Source organism: Vitis vinifera, chromosome 11, assembly GCF_030704535.1.
Source record: "Vitis vinifera cultivar Pinot Noir 40024 chromosome 11, ASM3070453v1".
Taxonomy (NCBI): Eukaryota; Viridiplantae; Streptophyta; class Magnoliopsida; order Vitales; family Vitaceae; genus Vitis; species Vitis vinifera.
The window spans coordinates 1,900,515-1,919,846 of NC_081815.1; the positions used below are offsets into that span (position 1 = coordinate 1,900,515).

Below are 19,332 nucleotides of genomic sequence, written 5' to 3' on the forward strand. Positions count from 1 at the left end.
CTTGTGAGTATCTATTGGAGTCGTTGAATCCAAGTGTAGAACTTAAAAGCTTGCTTTGGAAGTCTTAAACTAATGGAACCCTCACTCATAAAGAATGTTGAACAGAGTGGATGCAGGTAGAATTTGTTGAACCATTATGAAATCACGTTTACAAAATCTTTTTATCTCTCTTTATCTACTTTTATTTCTTATCTTGTCAATTAATTAGAGTAATTTTTTTAAAAGGTTTTAATCACTTAGTTTCCCACACCCTATTGGGTGTTTTTCCTTAATACATTTAGTCTTATTTTACCGAGAAAAAAAAATTAAAGGAAAGATATAAATAATCAAACCCTTAGAGAGAGAATATAGTTGCATAAAAAAAATTCTAATCAAACCCAAATGAAGGAAGAACAATCAATGGTTGTCAATGGTGTTTGATCTTGAAAATCCCAAATGAAGGAAGAACAATCAATGGTTGTCAATGGTGTTTGATCTTGGAGTTTGCCGACCTATAAAGGATTGTCAAATCATCTCTATGGGTTAATAGATTTGAGAAAATGTGTGTGTGTGAGAGAGAGAGAGAGGAAGAAGTGACCATTAAGGTTTAAGAAAAAAGGCAAAAATCACAATTCATAAATTTGTAGGTTTAAGAAAATGACAATAGGGAGGGAAAAGAAGTGACGATTAAGGTTTGTAAGTTAGTGAATTTTAAGAAAATGAGGAGAGACAAAAGAAGTACAAGTTATAGTTTGAGGGCTTTATAAGAGTTTTTAATTCTTTTGCTGACATGGCAAATATCCGCTTGATAGAAGCAATTCACACATAGTGGGTACATGTGTACATGTGGAACACTTAATTAAAAGATGAGGATTAGAGGATAGATATATAGGGGAATATTACTACAATGCCCGGGTAGCCATCAGAGAATTCTTTGAGACCATATTGTGCAAGTTGAGATATTGGTCATTAACTTTAATAAGGTTCTTTTTTATTACACTCTTGCACATGATGACAGGTGGAGGTATGGTACCGAAAGTTGATTCATCCAACCTTCGGTAACATAGTTTGACCATTTAGTATAATGACAAATTATTTAAATTATAATAAGATGGGTTCTTATTTTCCCAATATTTTTATACGGCGTGGAAACACACTTTTTCCGAGGTGGGTTTGAGTCCTCTTATGACCATAGAAAGCAATGGGCCCAATGGGGCCCAATGGATAAGTGGGTCTAATCACTAGCGTTTGGTTGGTAACATCTTCAACCATATCACATGTTTGGTTTCCATTTAATCAACAAATTAATCAAAACCATATCGTTTTATTAATTAATAAGATCCTGAGTCCACCCGGTAGGTCATGGATCCGTTGGATCTGGTGGTAACTCATTCCTCTGCTTTGTGCACGTGCCCACGTGACTCATGCTAATGGCCTCCTTTTGCTCCAAACCCAAGCGGTTGTTACGCGATTGGGATCACGCAAGAAGTTTTTGAAGTGTCTGTTTGGCAACTAGTTTTAGCGCCGAAGCAAAATCTCAGCCGTTACAGAACTTTCGCGATGGAGGCTTGGGTTCCGCTATTCGACATTTTTATGAACTCCCCATCGCCGGAGTTCGAAGCTTCTCTCTGGTTACAACAATCTTTCAACGCCTCGTCTGCCACCACCATCACCACCGGCTCTTTCCTTTCGCTGCTCACAAAACCCTGCGACGCCGTCGTCTCCGACTCATCTTCTCCTTCCACGAAAAGGCAAACCCATGCTCTGCTTCTTTTCATTTGTCAAGTTTGTTTGAACCGAATGGCTGAGTTTCAATTTTGAACAACAGGGTTATGTGGGTGCAAACTCTGCCCAATGTGGTTCAGTCTCGCATTCTGTCGTTTCTTGCTTTGGAGAAACAAAGATTCTGCTCTCGGGATTTGTCTAGGCTTGCTCGGAATGTTTTGAGTGGGGACGGAGAGGTTGAGTTTTGGGTGAAGAGAGGTGCACGGAATCTGCTTGATCAAGTGTCTGAATCGAGCTATGAGTGGATTTCTAGTTTGGGTTTGGACTCTGGTGGAGAAAGAGTGAATGAGGAGTTCGAGGCGATGCCGGATTGGCTCAAGGATACTGTGGGTGATAGTGATTTGCTTCTTCCATGGCTTCCCATATCGCCTGATGAGTTGAATTCGGGAACACATTTTGTTTGTTGCGGGGATGATTTGGATGAATTGGTGGTCGATACTGGGGATGGAGAAGAAAGGGTGGATGTAGTGATAGAGGAAATTGAAATTGTTCAATCCAAAAATGCTCCTTTGGATGCTGAAGTTCAAAATACGGCAGCTGGTTTGAAAGCCCAAATTTTAACCTTTGAATCTAGTTCCAAAACTGGAGGCTTGGCTGTTCAAATTCATGAACTCTGCTTGCAGAGAGGAGGCGACTCCTTTGCAATTCTGGGTCTTATTGAACCTTGGAAAGCCGATGATGAGGCTGCTTCAGTTTTAATTTCTCATCTTTCAGATGGAAGTGAAGAAGAACTTGGTTGGCCCAGCCAAGTTGTCTGCTCAATTATACTTCCCAAATTGTTAGTTCTAGAGGAACCCGCTTCTCGTGTGTTGGTGACTGCAACAATAGAGTACTGCAAGCTCCATCAGAGGGCTGCTGTGTATGGACTCTTGTTTCCTCTACTTCTCCGAAGAGGAGGTATCAACAACCCTATTTGTGATGTGGTTGTGAGGATTATCAAGGAATGCCTACACCCAGCTCATGTTTCTGCCTTTTTCCAGAAGCTACTATGTGAAGAAGAGCATGTGAGGAGTTTCATTTGCCTTCCTTGCCATCAGTATCTAATATCCAATGAATTGGTATGGACAGAATCTTTGTTTAACCTGTTGCAAAACATCTTGAATCATAATGTTCATCTTACCCAGGATTCAATCGATCATCTTGTTTACCGAGTTCAGGAATTGGCTGAAGCCTTTTCCAAGTCTCTGAAGTTTGGGAATTTTTTGTTATGTTTAGTCACCAAATGTTCTCCCTTCTTGAAGTCTTATAAGATTTCATTGACCGAAGCTGTTGAGCATACAAACACTCTAGTGACCAAATCTATATTATCAAAGTTGTCTGTTTTGTAATGGTTTAATTACAATTATTTTTTCTTTTCTTTTTCTTTTTTTTTTTTCTTTTTTTTTGTTTGTAGGATTCTTGTTGCTTTGAGCTTGAGCATCTGTGAACATGAAAACTGCTAAACTTGTCGGGGCTCACTTCAAAAACTGTTTTTCCAAGTTTTTGGTTTTAAAGCAACCACTTCTAGACTTCTAGTTTTTTGTTTCTTGATCTGCAATATCCTTGCTTATCTTGCCTATTTTGTAGACAATCAACTAGAAATACATTCAGACCAGCATACCTGTATGCTGCTAAAGGAAGAAAAATCTAACTTCTAGTTTTTTTATTCTTGATCTGCAAGGTCTATCCTTGCTTATCTTGTCTATTTCGTAGACAATCAACTAGAACTAAATTCAGACCAACATATCTGCATGCTGCTATATGAAGAAAAAAATCTTCCTGCTTTTATGGGTATGTCTAACAATTCCTTCATCTCTTTTTATTCAAAATACATCCCTGCTAAGCATTGATTACTTTTAAATGATGCAAGCTAAGTAATATGTTACTAGCCATTTGGATGGGTCCAATCTCACCGTCCATGATTAACAATATTATGTAGTGGTCTACTACTACTTTATATGCAGGGAAGCTTTAGATGGTTTTATATATCTCACTTTCCATAATTAACAATAACTATGCAGACCACTACCACTACTTTATATGCAGGGAAGCTTTAGATGGTTTTATATATCTCACTTTCCATAATTAACAATAACTATGCAGACCACTACCACTACTTTATATGCCGGGCAGCTTTAGATAGTTTTATACACCTCATGACAATAGGGCATGCCCCTGGGCCATAAAATGTTGCTTTTCAGAGTATGAAACTACAGAACATAATATGTATAGGCCACAGTCCATGGAAATAAGCCTCTGATTTTACATATGTGGGGAAGACTTGAATTTGCATTTGATTTGTTGGATGCTGAGAACTTTGTAATACCTAAAGGACCAAAATTAGAATGATCTAGTGACCTTTATGGCTTATATTGGTCCACTAGGTCAATTTTGGTCTAATAGTTGTAATAATTGATTAGTATCGTATTTAGCCATGATTCAATATTCAGAACAAGGGATTCTGCTTACTTTCCTTTATTGGTTTGATAGATTTGGGATGCAATATTGAGTTAGGGGCTGATAACTGCTTGACTAGGACTCTGGCACGGTATCAATATTGTGTTATTCAATGGTGCACTGGAGAAACGGGACTAATGGAAGAAACAACAGCCACTATCTTCTCTTGGAATTTGAAAATACAACACTAATAGAACAAAAGGTACAAAATAGTAAATAGGAAATACATATAGTTTTCTTTAAAAGCTTCTTCTATGCATGAAGACTGTGATGCCCAATTGCCATGTTCTTCATTGATTCAAATCTGGGGCCCTTGTCTGCGAACTTTGTTGTGGCATAAAGCTTCAGGTAATCTTGAAAACGGAAGTGATCTGGATATAAGAGCTTGGGAGCTGGTGAAATGATGGCATCACCGGAAGGGTTATAGAAGGTAGCAATGGATAGTCTGCTTCCATTCTTGTCTGCCATGACACGATGCAAAGTACTTTTATACCTTCCATTACTCAAGACTTCTATTTGATCACCTGTATTTACAAAGATGGTGTTGTTCTTGGAAGGTGGAATTACCACCCATTCTCCATCTTTGTAGAATTCAAGGCCTGGAACTTGATCATCTTGGAGCAAGAGAATGATTCCACCAGCATCAGTGTGCTCCCTGAGCCCCCTAACAAGCTCAGGTCGAGGACATTGAGGGTATTTTGCCACTTTTGTCCCTACTGAAGGCCCTGCATTTCCCGAAAATGCTTCTCTTATGTAGCCCTTCTCCAAACCAAGATTCTCACACATGAGCTCAGAAAGCTTCTCTGCCAGCTTGAACAGTTGAGCAATGTACTCATCCATTGTTTTGCTGCATATATGCATTATTCATTTGTCAATATACAAGTATAGACACAAAAGTTTTCATTCTGTAAATCAAAAGTTGAAATTCCAGTATTTTATTGATTAGCAAGTTTGTATGGTATACTACATGTGTTGATCCATCCTGGTTTCTCGTTGAAATAGCAACTCACCGAAGATCCTCTGAGATGTTTGTAAACTCATCAATGTTAGAAGTTGGTCGATGCCAAAGGAAAAAGCTGCTTTCCCAGTCTATATTAGATGCAGTTTCTTTATCCTCCAGGGCCTTAGCTATCTCTGACTCATAAAAGCTCCTCTTCATGATTTCCTCATAGTGTGTATTCACTAAGTGCTTCACCTTCTCCATCAACTTCTTGTCAACTCCATGGTTGTCGATCTGCAGATATTAATCATCACAGCTATTAGAACAAAGCTCAGAACAAAGTTTCAATCTAAATGAAATCTCTTCTCATTACCTGAAAGAACCCCCATTTCTCGCAAGCTTGGTGGAGAAGAGCCTTTGTTTCAGCCCTTTTCTCACCATCAAGCTTATCAAAGTCTATCATAGGGACCTCCATTTCTTGCTTTCTGACCCAGGATGATGAGAACAGGTAGATTAGCTGAGAATATATAGGCACGGACACCATATAGTATTACTATTCAATATAATATTGTAATTGGAGGGCAGTTAGATTCGAAGAAACGGTAGTTGCAGGTTAACCACAACCTTATTGGAAGGAGCATTGTTTGGATGCCTTGAAAAGAGCAACGATAATGAATGGGTCCAAATTCAATTCACCCCCCACCATGTGATTCAGTCTATTTTTTTCCCCTTTTATCTTTTGATCAATCATATAGTCTTGCTCTCTCTTGTAAACTAAGCTTTGTCTGTTCATTCTTTGCAGTGATCGCAGAATTCGCCCCTTGTAATATCCATCATGTGAACAGTCTCTTTCTCTATAGATATTTCATCAACTTGGCTTTATTTTATACGTTGTTTTGTTTGTGGGGAGCATAATCCTATTGTTTGTTTCTTGAATTCTAGTTCACTGGTTTAAAGTAAAACCAGGGGCAGAGTGTCGCATTGAATGAGTCTCCTTCAAACAGCCAAAGAAAAAGTGGGAAAAAAGGAATCTTGCAAAGTCTTCCAATGGGCGCTGTGGTCGTAACTTGTAAGTTCTTACTTATTATCATACCCTCTTTCTTTCATTTATATCTTCCACCTACAGTAGCAGAGACCCTATCAGATGTTTCTGCAATTTCAGCAGCTATGCTTTTAGCCTTTTAGCCTTCACCCTTTCTCTTATCGGCCATTGCAGAAACCTATGTTGTAGTTAGCTTTATGTTCATGCAATTTTTTTTCCTCTAGTGCTTACACTTGCTAGCTTGATGACATGAACCTCTCCTGTACTTGGGTGTTTAGCATTATGTTCATCTGGGTCTTGTAAAAAACTGTTTTCAAAAACTATTTTTCATAATCATTTTTTATAACAGTTTCTAAACATAGACTCATTTTTTTTTATTTTTAAGAACAAAAAACTGTTTTCTGTTATCTGTTATCTGTCTTTTATGGTCATACATATATTTTTCTATTTTTTGTTCTTTTGTTGTTGTGTATAATAAAATTGTTTTTGAGAAAATAATTGTCAAACAAGCCTCTCTCGGTGGGTGCTCTGGCCTTGAGTTTGAAACCAGGGACTGGTAGGAGAAGTGAAAGGAAAACCCAAAACCGGTGTAGGGAAGCAAACCAGTGTGCTGATAGAATAGTTTTCTTTTGGGGTCACTAGTTTCTGCCCACAATAACTTTCATGGGACATTCTGCTTCTCCATGAAGTCTTCTACGATTAGTAATTTAGCTTTTATGTTAGGTTTACCGACAATCTACTTTGTGAGCAACAATGAAATTATAGTCAAGGACACAAGCTAACAGTAAGCTCACAAAGAAATTATAGTCAAGGGCACAAGCTAACAGTAACTAGAAATTAGATGAATCCATGAGAATAACCTTCTATTAAGAAGTTTAGGAAATGTTTGACAACGTTTTCAAAAATAGTTTTTGAAAACAGTTCTTAAAAATATTTTCAATTATTTATAAGAATAAAATTTTATTTAAAAGCTTGAGTGGAAACGAAAGTTTTCTCTACATATTTTTTATAAAGGTATTATGCACTTGTATACTATATAAAAATTTCTAAAATATTTTTTTATATTTTTAATTGTTGCCTAAAACATTCTACAAAGAAACATACTAGTAAAAAGTTAAAAACACCTAAAATTTTCTCTTAAAAATATGCTTTTAGAATAAATTTGAAAAAAATTATTTTCCATCAAAACTTTGTCAAATATGTTTTCATAATTAGAAAAAAAAAAAAAATTTGTTGTAAAGAATAAAAAAGTGTTTTCAATAACAATTTTCAAATAGAGTCCAAATTAGTAGCTTCAGACTTTTTTTACAAAATGTAGACTTATATTACATTTTTTAAAATTACTTTAAAAATTTTTAAATCAATGCATTAGAAATAGAAAAATAGTAATAATTCTTATGTATAATGCATAAACTTTAAAAAAAAAAAATAAGATTTAAAAAAAAAAAAAAAAAGAATAGTAATAGCTCCTATCCATGTAGTCCAAAAACACTACGTTGACAATTAGTTTCAGGATCAATATATTTCTATCATTTTTTAAATAAAAAAATTACTTTTTTCTAAAAAAAAACTCTATTAGCTTTCAAAAGTGAAAACTCTATTTGGGCCAAGGCCCCTTGGCCCAATACTTCAAATTCTATTGTCGGATTGGCTTCAATTGGGCTTGTAGCGTTTTAGATTGGGCTCAGACCACATTTTCTATCACTTGCAGTAATCAAATATCAAAATTGGGGAAGCACAAGCAAACGTCAATGCAAAAGTTACCCGCATGATAAAATATAAACTCATAGAGAAATCAAATATTGAAAGGGCGAGAATTAAAGTGGGTTATGATCTGGTTGGGAACGTTCTTAACAAAAGTTCTCAAAATACAATTTTTGACAATAATAATTTTCAATTGTTTTCTGGAATAAAATTTTGTTTTAAAAAATAATTAAAAATATGTAAAATCTATTCTCAAAACTAACATATTTTCTTAAAAAATTCATATTTCACACCCAAACATGTCGTAAGCTTCCTAACCAAAGTCAACTAGACAAGTGAAGAAATCAATGAAGACCTTCAACCTTCCTCATTCAAATTTATAAAATATTGGTACATTATTAAAGGGTGAAGTGTACTGTGTTAGACAACCACTCTGCACACACTGGTTAGTTCATAAGAAAATAAAAGAAAACTGAAAAAAAAAAAAAAAAAAACAGAGAATTAAGGAAGAAGATTAGACCGAGTCTTGTGGAAAACACAATCTCCTTAAAACAGATTCGCCTTCTCCACAGGTGCTTTGAGAATCGCAAGGCGTCTGTCTCCCAGGATAAAACGATCTTCGAATGGCAGCAACAGCACTCTGCAGCCACTCCGGCGAACTGGAAATTGTTCAACTCTATCACGGACACGGAAGGAAGGAACTCTTAAACACTCTGACAATACTCCAACATTTTTCTGTACTTTTTTTAAAGAAAGTCTACCACTATTTATAGACTTCAAGGAGGAAAGAACACAGACATGTTCAGAAAGCCAAAATGAATTTGGCTTCTTGAGACTCTTAGAATTCTGGAAAAATGAATGAATTTACTTAATGCAATTGATTTACTTAATTTCATTCATCCCCTTTTTCCAACAATTCCCCACATGAAAGAAATTAAGACACGATGAACTTTGTGATAGAGTACAACGGTTGAAACCTGCATAGGAGAGGTAGGTGTTACCCTTTGAACCTTCCCTTGTATAAATATGTTTACTCTACTAGCTAAATAGTAGACACGATGTCCTTGAACTGTTCTGCCATTTATGTAGAAGATGACATATCTCACACAGGAATCTTCCTAACATATTTCAGTTCTCACTTTTATGTTCATTTTGGCCATGAACATACGCCTGGTTCTATAAGAGTTTAATAAGAATTGTGCCCTATTCAATTCCCTTAGAAGCGGCCCCACTTCACTCTTACATAGGTGATCTCTTAATCACGAGTAACCCGCATTACTCTGTTCGGATTTCCGAAGCATAAGGATCATTAAAAGCATAGCTTACCCTTTCCTCTTACGGGCATCACTATTTTATCATAGGAATGGACTAGGGAAGATCCCCACAGTGATTTTACAAAGTCTTTACAGTTTAGTTGTCCCTTTTGAACCTAGATCTCGGGATCTCCAGTCAACTAGGTTGGGTATCCACTGTATTGACTTATTCTTTTATGGGCTTTAGTCTCATTCCCCTTGATGACTTTTCAACTAACTCTCTATTTAACCCTTTGGTTAGTGGATCCGCAATGTTATCTTTGGATTTCACATAGTCCACAGAGATAACCCCAGTTGAGAGTAGTTGTCTAATGGTATTGTGTCTACGACGAATGTGTCTAGACTTACCATTATACATATTACTCTGTGCTCTACCAATTGCAGATTAACTATCACAATGTATGCAAATTGGAGGCACAGGCTTTGACCACCTTGGAATATCCTCTAGGAAGTGGTGTAACCATTCAGCCTCTTCCCCACATTTATCTAGTGCTATAAATTCAGATTCCATTGTGGATCTGGCAATAACCGTTTGTTTTGAGGATTTCCACGACACTGCTGCACCTCCTAGTGTAAACACATAACCACTATGGGATTTTGAGTCTTTAACATTAGATATCCAATTCGCATCACTATATCCTTCAAGTACAGCAGGATATCTCGTATAGTGCAGCCCATAATCACGAGTAAACCGTAAGTACTTTAGTACTCTTATAATTCCTTGCCAATGCTTGGCTCCGGGATTACTCGTATATCTACTCAGTTTACTAACCGCATAGGCTATGTCTGGTCTTGTACAACTCATTAAGTACATTAGACTGCCTATTATTCTAGAGTATTCTACTTGAGAAACACTCTCACCTTTATTCTTGGACAAATGTAGAGTTACATCCACCGGTGTTCTAGCAACTCCAGAATTATCTTTATCAAACTTTCCAAGAATTTTGTCTACATAATGTGACTGACTTAATATGAGTTCATCTGATGTTCTTTTGATTTTTATTCCTAATATAACATCAGCAAGTCCCATATCTTTCATGTCAAACCTTGAATTCAACATGTTCTTTGTAGATGTGATCATCTTATCATCACTACCAACAATAAGCATGTCATCTACATACAAACATACAATGACATATCCATGTTCTGTATCCTTGACATAAACACACTTGTCACATTCATTGATTTTGAAGCCATGTGACAGCATAACATTGTCAAATTTTTCATGCCATTGTTTCGGTGCTTGTTTTAAGCCATACAAAGATTTCACCAGTTTACAAACTTTCTTTTCTTGTCCTGGAGCTGAAAAACCCTCAGGTTGCTCCATATAGATTTCTTCATCTAAATCTCCATTTAGAAAGGCTGTTTTTACATCCACTTGATGTATTTCAAGATTTCTCAATGCAGCAATTGCAAGTACCATCCTTATGGAATTTATTCTCGTCACAGGAGAATATGTGTCAAAATAATCTAGGCCTTTAGTTTGTCTGTAGCCTTTGATTACAAGTCTTGCTTTATACTTGTCAATTGATCCATCTACTTTTATCTTTCTCTTGAAAATCCACTTGGAACTTAAAGGTTTACAACCTGGTGGAAGATCCACTAGTTCCCAAGTATGGTTTTGCAATATGGAATCAATTTCACTCTTAATGGCCTCTTTCCACATAAGACCTTCTGTAGAGTTCACTGCCTCTTTAAAAGTTTGAGGTTCGCCTTCAAGCATAAAAGTTAGAAAATCTGGACCAAAAGACTTTTCTGTCCTTACCCTTTTGCTACGTCTAGGTTCTACCTCAACTTCTTCATTTTGATCCTGACTCTCAAGCATTCTTTTTTATGAACTTGGCTCTTCTTTGGATTTACATGGAAATACATCTTCAAAGAATGATGCATTCCTTGATTCCATTATCGTGTTCTTATGAATATCTGGGATATTTGATTCATAAACAAGAAACCGATAAGCATTACTATTATGTGCATAGCCAATGAAAATGCAATCAATAGTCTTAGGTCCTATTTTCACCTTTTTAGGTGGAGGAACTGCCACTTTAGCAAGACATCCCCACATTCGTAAGTATGTGTAGGATGGCTTTCTTCCTTTCCATAACTCATATGGAGTCTTTTCTGCTTTCTTTTTGGGTACCTTATTCAAAAGGTAATTAGCAGTTAAAATGGCTTCTCCCCACATGTTTTGTGGCAAACTAGAACTTATTAACATTGCATTCATCATTTCCTTTAAGGTACGATTCTTTCGCTCAGCCACTCCATTGGATTGAGGCGAATAAGGTGCTGTTGTTTCGTGTATAATCCCATGTTGAGCACAAATGTCAACAAATGGCGATTCATACTCACCACCTCGATCACTTCTTAGTACCTTAATTTTCTTGTTAAGTTGATTCTCAACTTCGTTTTTATAGAGAACAAATTTCTCTATAGCTTCATCCTTGCTTTTTAGTAAATACACATAACAGTATTTGGTGCTATCGTCAACAAAAGTAATAAAATATTTATTACCACCTCTTGTTTGTACAAATTTCAAATCACAGATATCACTATGGATCAAATCAAGGGGTTCAGTGTTTCTTTCAACACTTTGAAAAGATGACCTTGTTAGTTTTGCCTCAGCACAAGTTTCACATTTATGGTTGGAATTAATTTGGAATGTTGGTATATGATTTAAGTTAATTAATCTACGTAATGTATCATAATTAACATGTCCTAATCTACCATGCCATAGATTAGAAGACTCAAGCATGTAAGTAGAAGTACTAGCTTTATTCATATTTGACTTAATAATAGCCATTACATTGAGTTTCCACATTCCATCACTCATATACCCTTTCCCAACATACATTCCACTCTTGGACAAAATAAATTTGTTTGACTCAAAGACCAACCGAAATCCATGATTATTCAACAATGAACCAGACACCAAGTTCTTGCGAATTTCCGGTACATATAAAACATTGGTCAGAGTCAACTCTTTCCCAGAAGTCATCTTCAAGATTACTTTACCTTGACCCTTGATCTCAGAGGTGGCAGAGTTCCCCATGAACACTTTTTCCCCATTCTCAATTGGTTCAAAAGTGGAGAACATTTTCTTATCAGAGCATACATGGCGAGTAGCACCAGTATCAATCCACCATTCCTTTGGGTTAGAACCCACCAAGTTCACCTCAGAGACTACTGCTGTGAGGTCAATGTCAGAAACATTTTTAGTGATGTCGTCAATCACATTAGCTTCCTTAGGTTTATTCTTTTTGGGCAGTCTACAATCAACAGACTTGTGACCTTGCTTACCACAATTGAAGCATTTCCCTTGAAATTTCGGCTTCTTTGAGATCCCTCCTTTAGGTCCCAACTTAGATCATTTCCCTTTGTTGTTGTTCATCTTTGCCTTGGAACTTTGACCATGTTCCACAAAGTTAGCCTTGGCCTCATTTAGAGTGTGCGCCCCTTTCTTTTCAAATCTTCTATTATCTTCTTCAATGCGAAGTCTAATAATTAGATCCTCGATGCTCATTTCCTTTCTTTTGTGCTTGAGGTAATTCTTAAAATCTTTCCAAGCAGGGGGTAGTTTCTCAATAATAGCTGCTACTTGGAAAGTTTCACTCAACATCATTCCCTCAGCATGTATCTCATGCAAGATTACTTGAAGTTCTTGGACTTGACTTACCACAGTCTTGGAATCTACCATCTTATAGTCGAGGAAGCGACCCACAACAAATTTCTTAGCCCCGGCATCCTCAGTTTTATATTTCCGGTCTAGAGATTCCCATAGCTCCTTAGCTGTTTTCTTGTCAGAATAAACATTGTACAACGAATCAGCTAAACCATTCATGACATAATTTCTACACAAGAAGTCAGAATGTTTCCAAGCATCTATAGCACTGATGACTTGGATATCGTGCTCGTCTTCTTTGAGCTTAGGAGCATCCTCAGTCAAGAATCTTGCAAGATTCAACGTGGTCAAATAGAATAACATCTTTTGTTGCCACCTTTTAAAATTTAGTCCACTGAACTTCTCTGGTTTTTCTCCTGGTGAGACAGAGATTGGTACAACAGTAGGCATCGCTGGCACTTGGGCCACAGTAGGGGTTGCCACTGGGGCTAATTCAGTTACAACAACGTTATCGGATTCAGTTGTCATTTTCCTGAAACATCCAAGAAAATGTGTCAATTTCTTTTTCCTTTTTTTTTTTTCTTTTTTTTTTCTTTTTTTTTTTTCAAAAACTTTAAAAAAAAAAAACTGAAAATCACTTTACAGAGTATTCCCAGGAAAGACTAGTGGGGTATAATGACCCAAACCAAGACTAGCTTCCTTAGACAGAATATTCAATTCCCAGGAAATTGGAGGGGTCACAAATGGTCCCACTTAAATTCCAATTACCTTAGACAGAACTTCTCTGTATCATAATTTCCAAATTTTCAAAAGACTTGGTACAAACTTTATAAGAAGGTATTTTTCCCATAATAAAAAAAAACATGAGTCATAGTCCAATGGTGTCATACTGAGTTGAGCATGAGAAAAAGGGCTCAGGTTATGAGTTCGAAACTTCTTTTTGTAACAAATGGTTGTTTTTTTTTTTTTTTTTTTTTTTTTTTTTTCCAGATTTGTTTTTTTTTTTTCTTCAGATAAACCCAATTTCAACAAACTTTTTTTTTTTTCTTTCGAAAAAAAATTTGTTTTTCCAAAAAAAAAAAACCAACAAACAATTTTTTTTTTTTTTAGAAAACAACAACTTGTTTTCCTAAAACTTTTTTTTTTTTTTTTTTTTTTTTCCGAAACCGAAAACAACAAACCAAATTGTTTGTTTGTTTTCCCGGAAAACTTAAACAACAAGATTATTTATTTATTTATTTTTCCAATTACAAATTGTAATTTAATTTTTTTTTTTTTCGTCTTCACAACCACGGTTTTTTTTTTTTTTTTTTTCTTTCTTCTTCTTCCTGATAACTTTTTTTTTTTTTTTTTTCCTTTTCACCAACCACTGGTTTTCCTTTGAAAATCTGTTTTAAGAATGTTAGACAACCACTCTGCACACACTGGTTAGTTCATAAGAAAATAAAAGAAAACTGAAAAAAAAAAAAAAAAAACAGAGAATTAAGGAAGAAGATTAGACCGAGTCTTGTGGAAAACACAATCTCCTTAAAACAGATTCGCCTTCTCCACAGGTGCTTTGAGAATCGCAAGGCGTCTGTCTCCCAAGATAAAACGATCTTCGAATGGCAACAACAACACTCTGCAGCCACTCCGGCGAACTGGAAATTGTTCAACTCTATCACGGACACGGAAGGAAGGAACTCTTAAACACTCTGACAATACTCCAACGTTTTTCTGTACTTTTTTGAAAGAAAGTCTACCACTATTTATAGACTTCAAGGAAGAAAGAACACAGACAGGTTCAGAAAGCCAAAATGAATTTGGCTTCTTGAGACTCTTAGAATTCTGGAAAAATGAATGAATTTACTTAATGCAATTGATTTACTTAATTTCATTCATCCCCTTTTTCCAACATACTGTCGGCCCAAGCTTCATTGGACTTACCAATAGGAACACACCATTGTCTCTGGCCGTGACTACACAACAAGAGGTGTCAACTAAATTCAGGAGATGGAGCATGGGCGCTTGATGAATTTTCAATGGTTTGGTCTATGAAAATGTGAGTAGGGCTATAACTTGGGTGGATGGAACGAGTTAAAAGTTCAATCCGAATCAAATTATTTATTAGTATGTTCGATTATGTCAAATCCAATAAGGTTAGGTAACATTGGAATAGGATCAGATAACACCGTATTATCAAAGAAGATATCATGATACTATACTATCTTTTGCGAATGACGATAATACGATGATTTCAGGTTTTCAAAAGGGCGACATTGTAGATTAGATTCTTACTTGTTGAAGGGTTATAGTAATGTTTTCTAATATAATGACAAATTGACAATTAGGTAGTTATAATAGTCAATCTATAGTTTCATTCATTGATATAGATAACGAGATTACACTTTCGTTGATGACTTGTTTCTAGTGCAATAAAGAATGCAAGCAAACAGAGTCGTCGTTGCCCAAATCTTATTAGATAGGTTTCCAGTTGATGAAAACAACTTGCAAACTCTATGCACGACAAGTAAGAAATCTATAGAGCATCCAATGAGACTAGTTTTTATTAGATAGTTGGGTTGTGAACGAGTAAAAGTGAAATTGAGGTTTGGAACCCAAGGGCGTTTAACTTTCGGTACTTTGCGAGGTAGGGAGTCATATCAGTGAATGTTCTTGCCTTCACTTGCTCTATTGATCTGTCAATTCAATCTTCGTCTTGTTATTAGGTGCCCATACTTTTTAATTGATAAATATTGCAATAAGTATTATAATTAAGGAAAACACTTGTATTTTGGCTTCGGGAATTCCTAGTTCAGGTTAAGTCGATATAAGGTGGTCCTATGTTCTCAATGGATATCAAACAAAATTATAATGGTTTTAAAAATTGTTTAAAAAATTGATGTATCAACAATTTTTTTTTTCAAATTTTAAATTTTTTTATAGTGATTTTTAATAATATAAAGTAAATATATACATTTTGTATTAAATATTCCATTGAGTTCGCCGGGATAGAACTCAACAGTTACACATATTTGTTTGACACTATACTTCGATTCTACCATTTTGAAATGAAAATCAACTCTATCAATTTCGTCTTTGTCTACAAAAATGATTGAAAATGTTTCAAAAAAGGTAAACATATAATGTATAAAAAGTTTGCAAAATAGACACTTATGTCTTTTAAATTCACTTTTATAAAATTTTAAATTTGAGGTGGTAAAAATATATTAATGACTCAATTTTTTAAAATAATTTTTAAAACTATAAATTTTTCATTTTCATTGTAAGATTTTAAAAGTTTTTGTATCTTATATAAAAATTATCATTATTTTATATAAAATAAGAAGCATATTCAAATGAATACTTATAGTTTTTCTTTGTTATTTTTATGTATTTTATATTTGAATTATATTAATTAAAAAAGAATAAGCCACGTAGATATATTTTTCTAAGAAAAAAATAATCTTTCTAACTCTCTTTTCTTAATATATATAATGATTGTCTCGTATTATTTTTTCAATATACGACATTCTTTTTCAATATAAGACATTCTTTGGAATCAATTTATTCATGTACAACATTCTTTAGATTCTTTTCTTAATAAACAATATTCTTTAGACTCAAATTTCCAATATGTAATATTCTTTAGAATCAGATTGTTATTAACCAAATTTCACACATTGTTTATTTGAATACGAGATTAGGACTCCAATTTGAGTAGGTTGAACCGAACTTAATCAATTCAAGCCCAATTTAGGTTGATTTTTTAACTTGAGGCACTTGATCAGATTTCAATCTAACATCGTTATTTTAAGCTTTGATTAAGTTTAGATTGATTGAGTTTGTGGAATAATATGATTCAAAATTCATTAATAACTTTTTAGGATTAATTGATTAAAATGGATGAAAATATCCAAAATTTATAAAACTAACCTTTCCCATTTTTTTAACTTGAAGTGTAACCAAATTTTGACATAAATACCCTTCAACACTTCTGCCATTTGCATGTATGTTTTTTAAAAAAAAACAAATGGTTATTTTTGCAAGAAAATGATGAAGAAATTTTTGTCTAAAATGAGTATTTTTTTAGATTGAAAAAAAGTGAAAGGTTAGTTTTACAAAGTGAGGACGACTTCATCCATTTTAATTGGTTATCCTTTTTTTTTTTTAATTATACATATGCCAAAATTTAAATAATAAATAATATACAATTTCAACAAAATAACAAAAAATAAAAATAAATTTATACATCTTTGTAAAAGATGAAAAGTATATGATATAATTATAATTTGATATTTTTCCTCCAAAATCTAAATAAATAAAATGTTATTGCATAAAATAATACAAATTATAAGTATTATTATAATATTAAATCAAGTTCAAGTTATATTTAAGTTGCCTAAACCTTGATTTGAGTAAAACAGGTATTATGTTTGAATTAACAAAAATATATTATCAAACTCAACCAAAATAGTAAAAATAATTTCCAAGCCAACACTAAGGTCGGGTCAGGTTGGAAGCCAAAGTTGCATCCCTCACTTAGTGAGAGAGATTAAGAGTGTACATTAAGAGCCCGTTTGATAGTGATTTTTAAAAGTGTTTCTACCATTAAAAACACTTTTAAGTGTTTTTGGGATGAAAATAAAGTGTTTGACAAATTTTAAAAAACACTTTTGAAAATCTGGAAAAACACTTGAAGTGATTTTTAGAGAATCACTTGACGGGTGTTTTTTTTAAAAAAACACTTCATTTTTTTTTAAATATTCCAAAAATGCCCCCAGTGATTCCCGATATCTTTCTTCCCTTTCGTTCATACCTCCCTCCTTTATTTTCCTCCTCCATCGCTCTCCATCTGAGACAACACAGTAAACCTCTATTTTCATTCGAGATCGTGGATCGAAGGTAACCCTCTATTCTTTTTTTGTTTTCCTTTTCCATTTTTTTTTTGGGAAACTAATATGTAATCATATATTGTTTTACTTTGAAATTTATCTTTTATTCAATGTTCTTTTTTATTGATTTAGATATTTTTTGTAAATATTTTTAAAAATTTTAGTATATTGATAAAAAAAATTATTATTTTTAATTAGAAAAATCTTTTTTTTTTAGAAATTAATAGGTGGTCATATATTGTTTTACTTTTAAAATTATCTTTTATTCAATGTTCTTTTTTTTATTATTGATTTAGATGTTTTTTGTAAATATTTTTTAAAATTTTAGTATAGTGATAAAAAAATTATTATTTTTAATTAGAAAAGTCTTTTTTTTTTTAGAAATTAATAGGTTTCCGATTTTTCGCTTTCAAATAAGATATCTTCTATTGGTACGTACCTCGCTTTCTAGTACGTCCATAATCATATATTGTTTTAATTTTAAAATTATATTTTATTCAATGTTATTTTTTTAGTGATTTAGATGTTTTTTCATTAATAAAAAGTTTTTTTGTTTATTATACCATTTTTTTTAATTAAAATTGTATGTCTTTTTTGGTAATTTATTAATATTAAAAGTGTTTTTATATTTATACAATATATTATTAAAAACACTTTAGAATCATTTTTTCTGATTATCATAAAAGTGTTTTTCACAGAAACACTATAGTAGAAAACACTTCAAATAAAAACACTTCCACTAGAATCACTACCAAACGGGCTCTAAGTCCATTTGTTACTTATTACACAATGAAAAATAATATTTTGGAAATTGTATTACCAGGTTTAACAACTTGTGAGTTTACATACCATCGAACTCAACCCATTTATTCAATTAATTTTGAGTCATGTTATTAGCCTAAAAAATGTGTTGTGTGTGTCTTAAAATATTTTTGACATTATTTATGGAATTTTTTGAATTTATAATAAGCAAATTTCAGTTAGTTCTTACTAAATAAGACTCAAATTATTCCATCCTTCTAAGTACGAATGAGTTCAACCCAACCTAAAATTTGACCATACTATCCAACCAACAGACCTAATTTGATCAACCACAATGTTACTTAAATTTAACCAAAACTATGAAAAATGGGGATAGATTGGATTTTGTTTGAATATCTTAAGTTATAAGTCGAGTTTAGATTAAACTCGAATTAGTGCAAAATTAACCTAACTTGCCCGTCTCAATAGACACTCATTTTTGAGGTAATTTTTGAGTCAACTTGATTAGGCTCTTCTTAATTAAACTATCCAAACTTTGATAAAAGATCAATTAAGAATTTGAGATGGAAAAATATCGGGATCAATTTTATATTATTCGTTTTTAAAACATTTTGTATAGATTTTTTTAAATTTAAAAATAAAAAAATAAAAAATAAAAGGAATATCAGTTGAGTGAAAGATGATGTTTGGGTGGGTGGAGGATCAATAATACAATTTTACAACTTAAAATTCTTGAGAGCTGCCAAAACCAAAACCATACAAAAGGTTTTTAAGATTGAATTGAAAAGTGAACCCATTTACTATCATATTACGAAATGTCATTCCAAAGTCCAAATTGATGGGTCATCTGCCTGAATTATTGGACTCACATCTCACCC

General features: G+C 33.7%; 2 protein-coding genes across 3 annotated transcripts; one reads left to right on the top strand and one right to left on the bottom strand.

Moving 5' to 3' along the window:
- The first annotated feature begins 1,331 nt into the window (after positions 1-1,331).
- Positions 1,332-4,631, top strand: LOC100262802 (uncharacterized). Of its 2 annotated transcripts, XM_059740748.1 has the most exons (3): positions 1,332-1,730; positions 1,808-2,822; positions 3,425-4,631. In XM_059740748.1, exons 1-3 carry the CDS (start codon positions 1,540-1,542, stop codon positions 3,506-3,508), a joined length of 1,290 nt encoding a protein of 429 aa, XP_059596731.1. In that variant the 5' UTR covers positions 1,332-1,539; the 3' UTR covers positions 3,509-4,631. The 2 variants fall into 2 exon arrangements, with proteins under 2 accessions (XP_059596731.1, XP_002279729.1); XM_002279693.4 differs by lacking the exon at positions 3,425-4,631 and having other exon boundaries at positions 1,808-3,100.
- Positions 4,339-6,010, bottom strand: LOC100257676 (1-aminocyclopropane-1-carboxylate oxidase 1). The gene is made up of 3 exons (XM_002279710.5): positions 5,514-6,010; positions 5,211-5,434; positions 4,339-5,047 (listed from the first exon to the last, which is right to left on the bottom strand). Exons 1-3 carry the CDS (start codon positions 5,682-5,684, stop codon positions 4,453-4,455), a joined length of 990 nt encoding a protein of 329 aa, XP_002279746.4. The 5' UTR covers positions 5,685-6,010; the 3' UTR covers positions 4,339-4,452.
- Between the last annotated feature and the right edge of the window lie 13,322 nt (positions 6,011-19,332).

Bases quoted from the DNA above. Each gene is read 5' to 3' on its own strand.
- LOC100262802 (XM_002279693.4), top strand. From the start codon at position 1,540: ATGGAGGCTTGGGTTCCGCTATTCGACATTTTTATGAACTCCCCATCG. The intron at 1,731-1,807 runs GCAAACCCATGC...TTTGAACAACAG, and splicing joins TCTTCTCCTTCCACGAAAAG to GGTTATGTGGGTGCAAACTC.
- LOC100257676 (XM_002279710.5), bottom strand. From the start codon at position 5,684: ATGGTGTCCGTGCCTATATATTCTCAGCTAATCTACCTGTTCTCATCA. The intron at 5,435-5,513 runs GTAATGAGAAGA...TAATATCTGCAG, and splicing joins AGAAATGGGGGTTCTTTCAG to ATCGACAACCATGGAGTTGA. The intron at 5,048-5,210 runs GTGAGTTGCTAT...GCATATATGCAG, and splicing joins AACATCTCAGAGGATCTTCG to CAAAACAATGGATGAGTACA.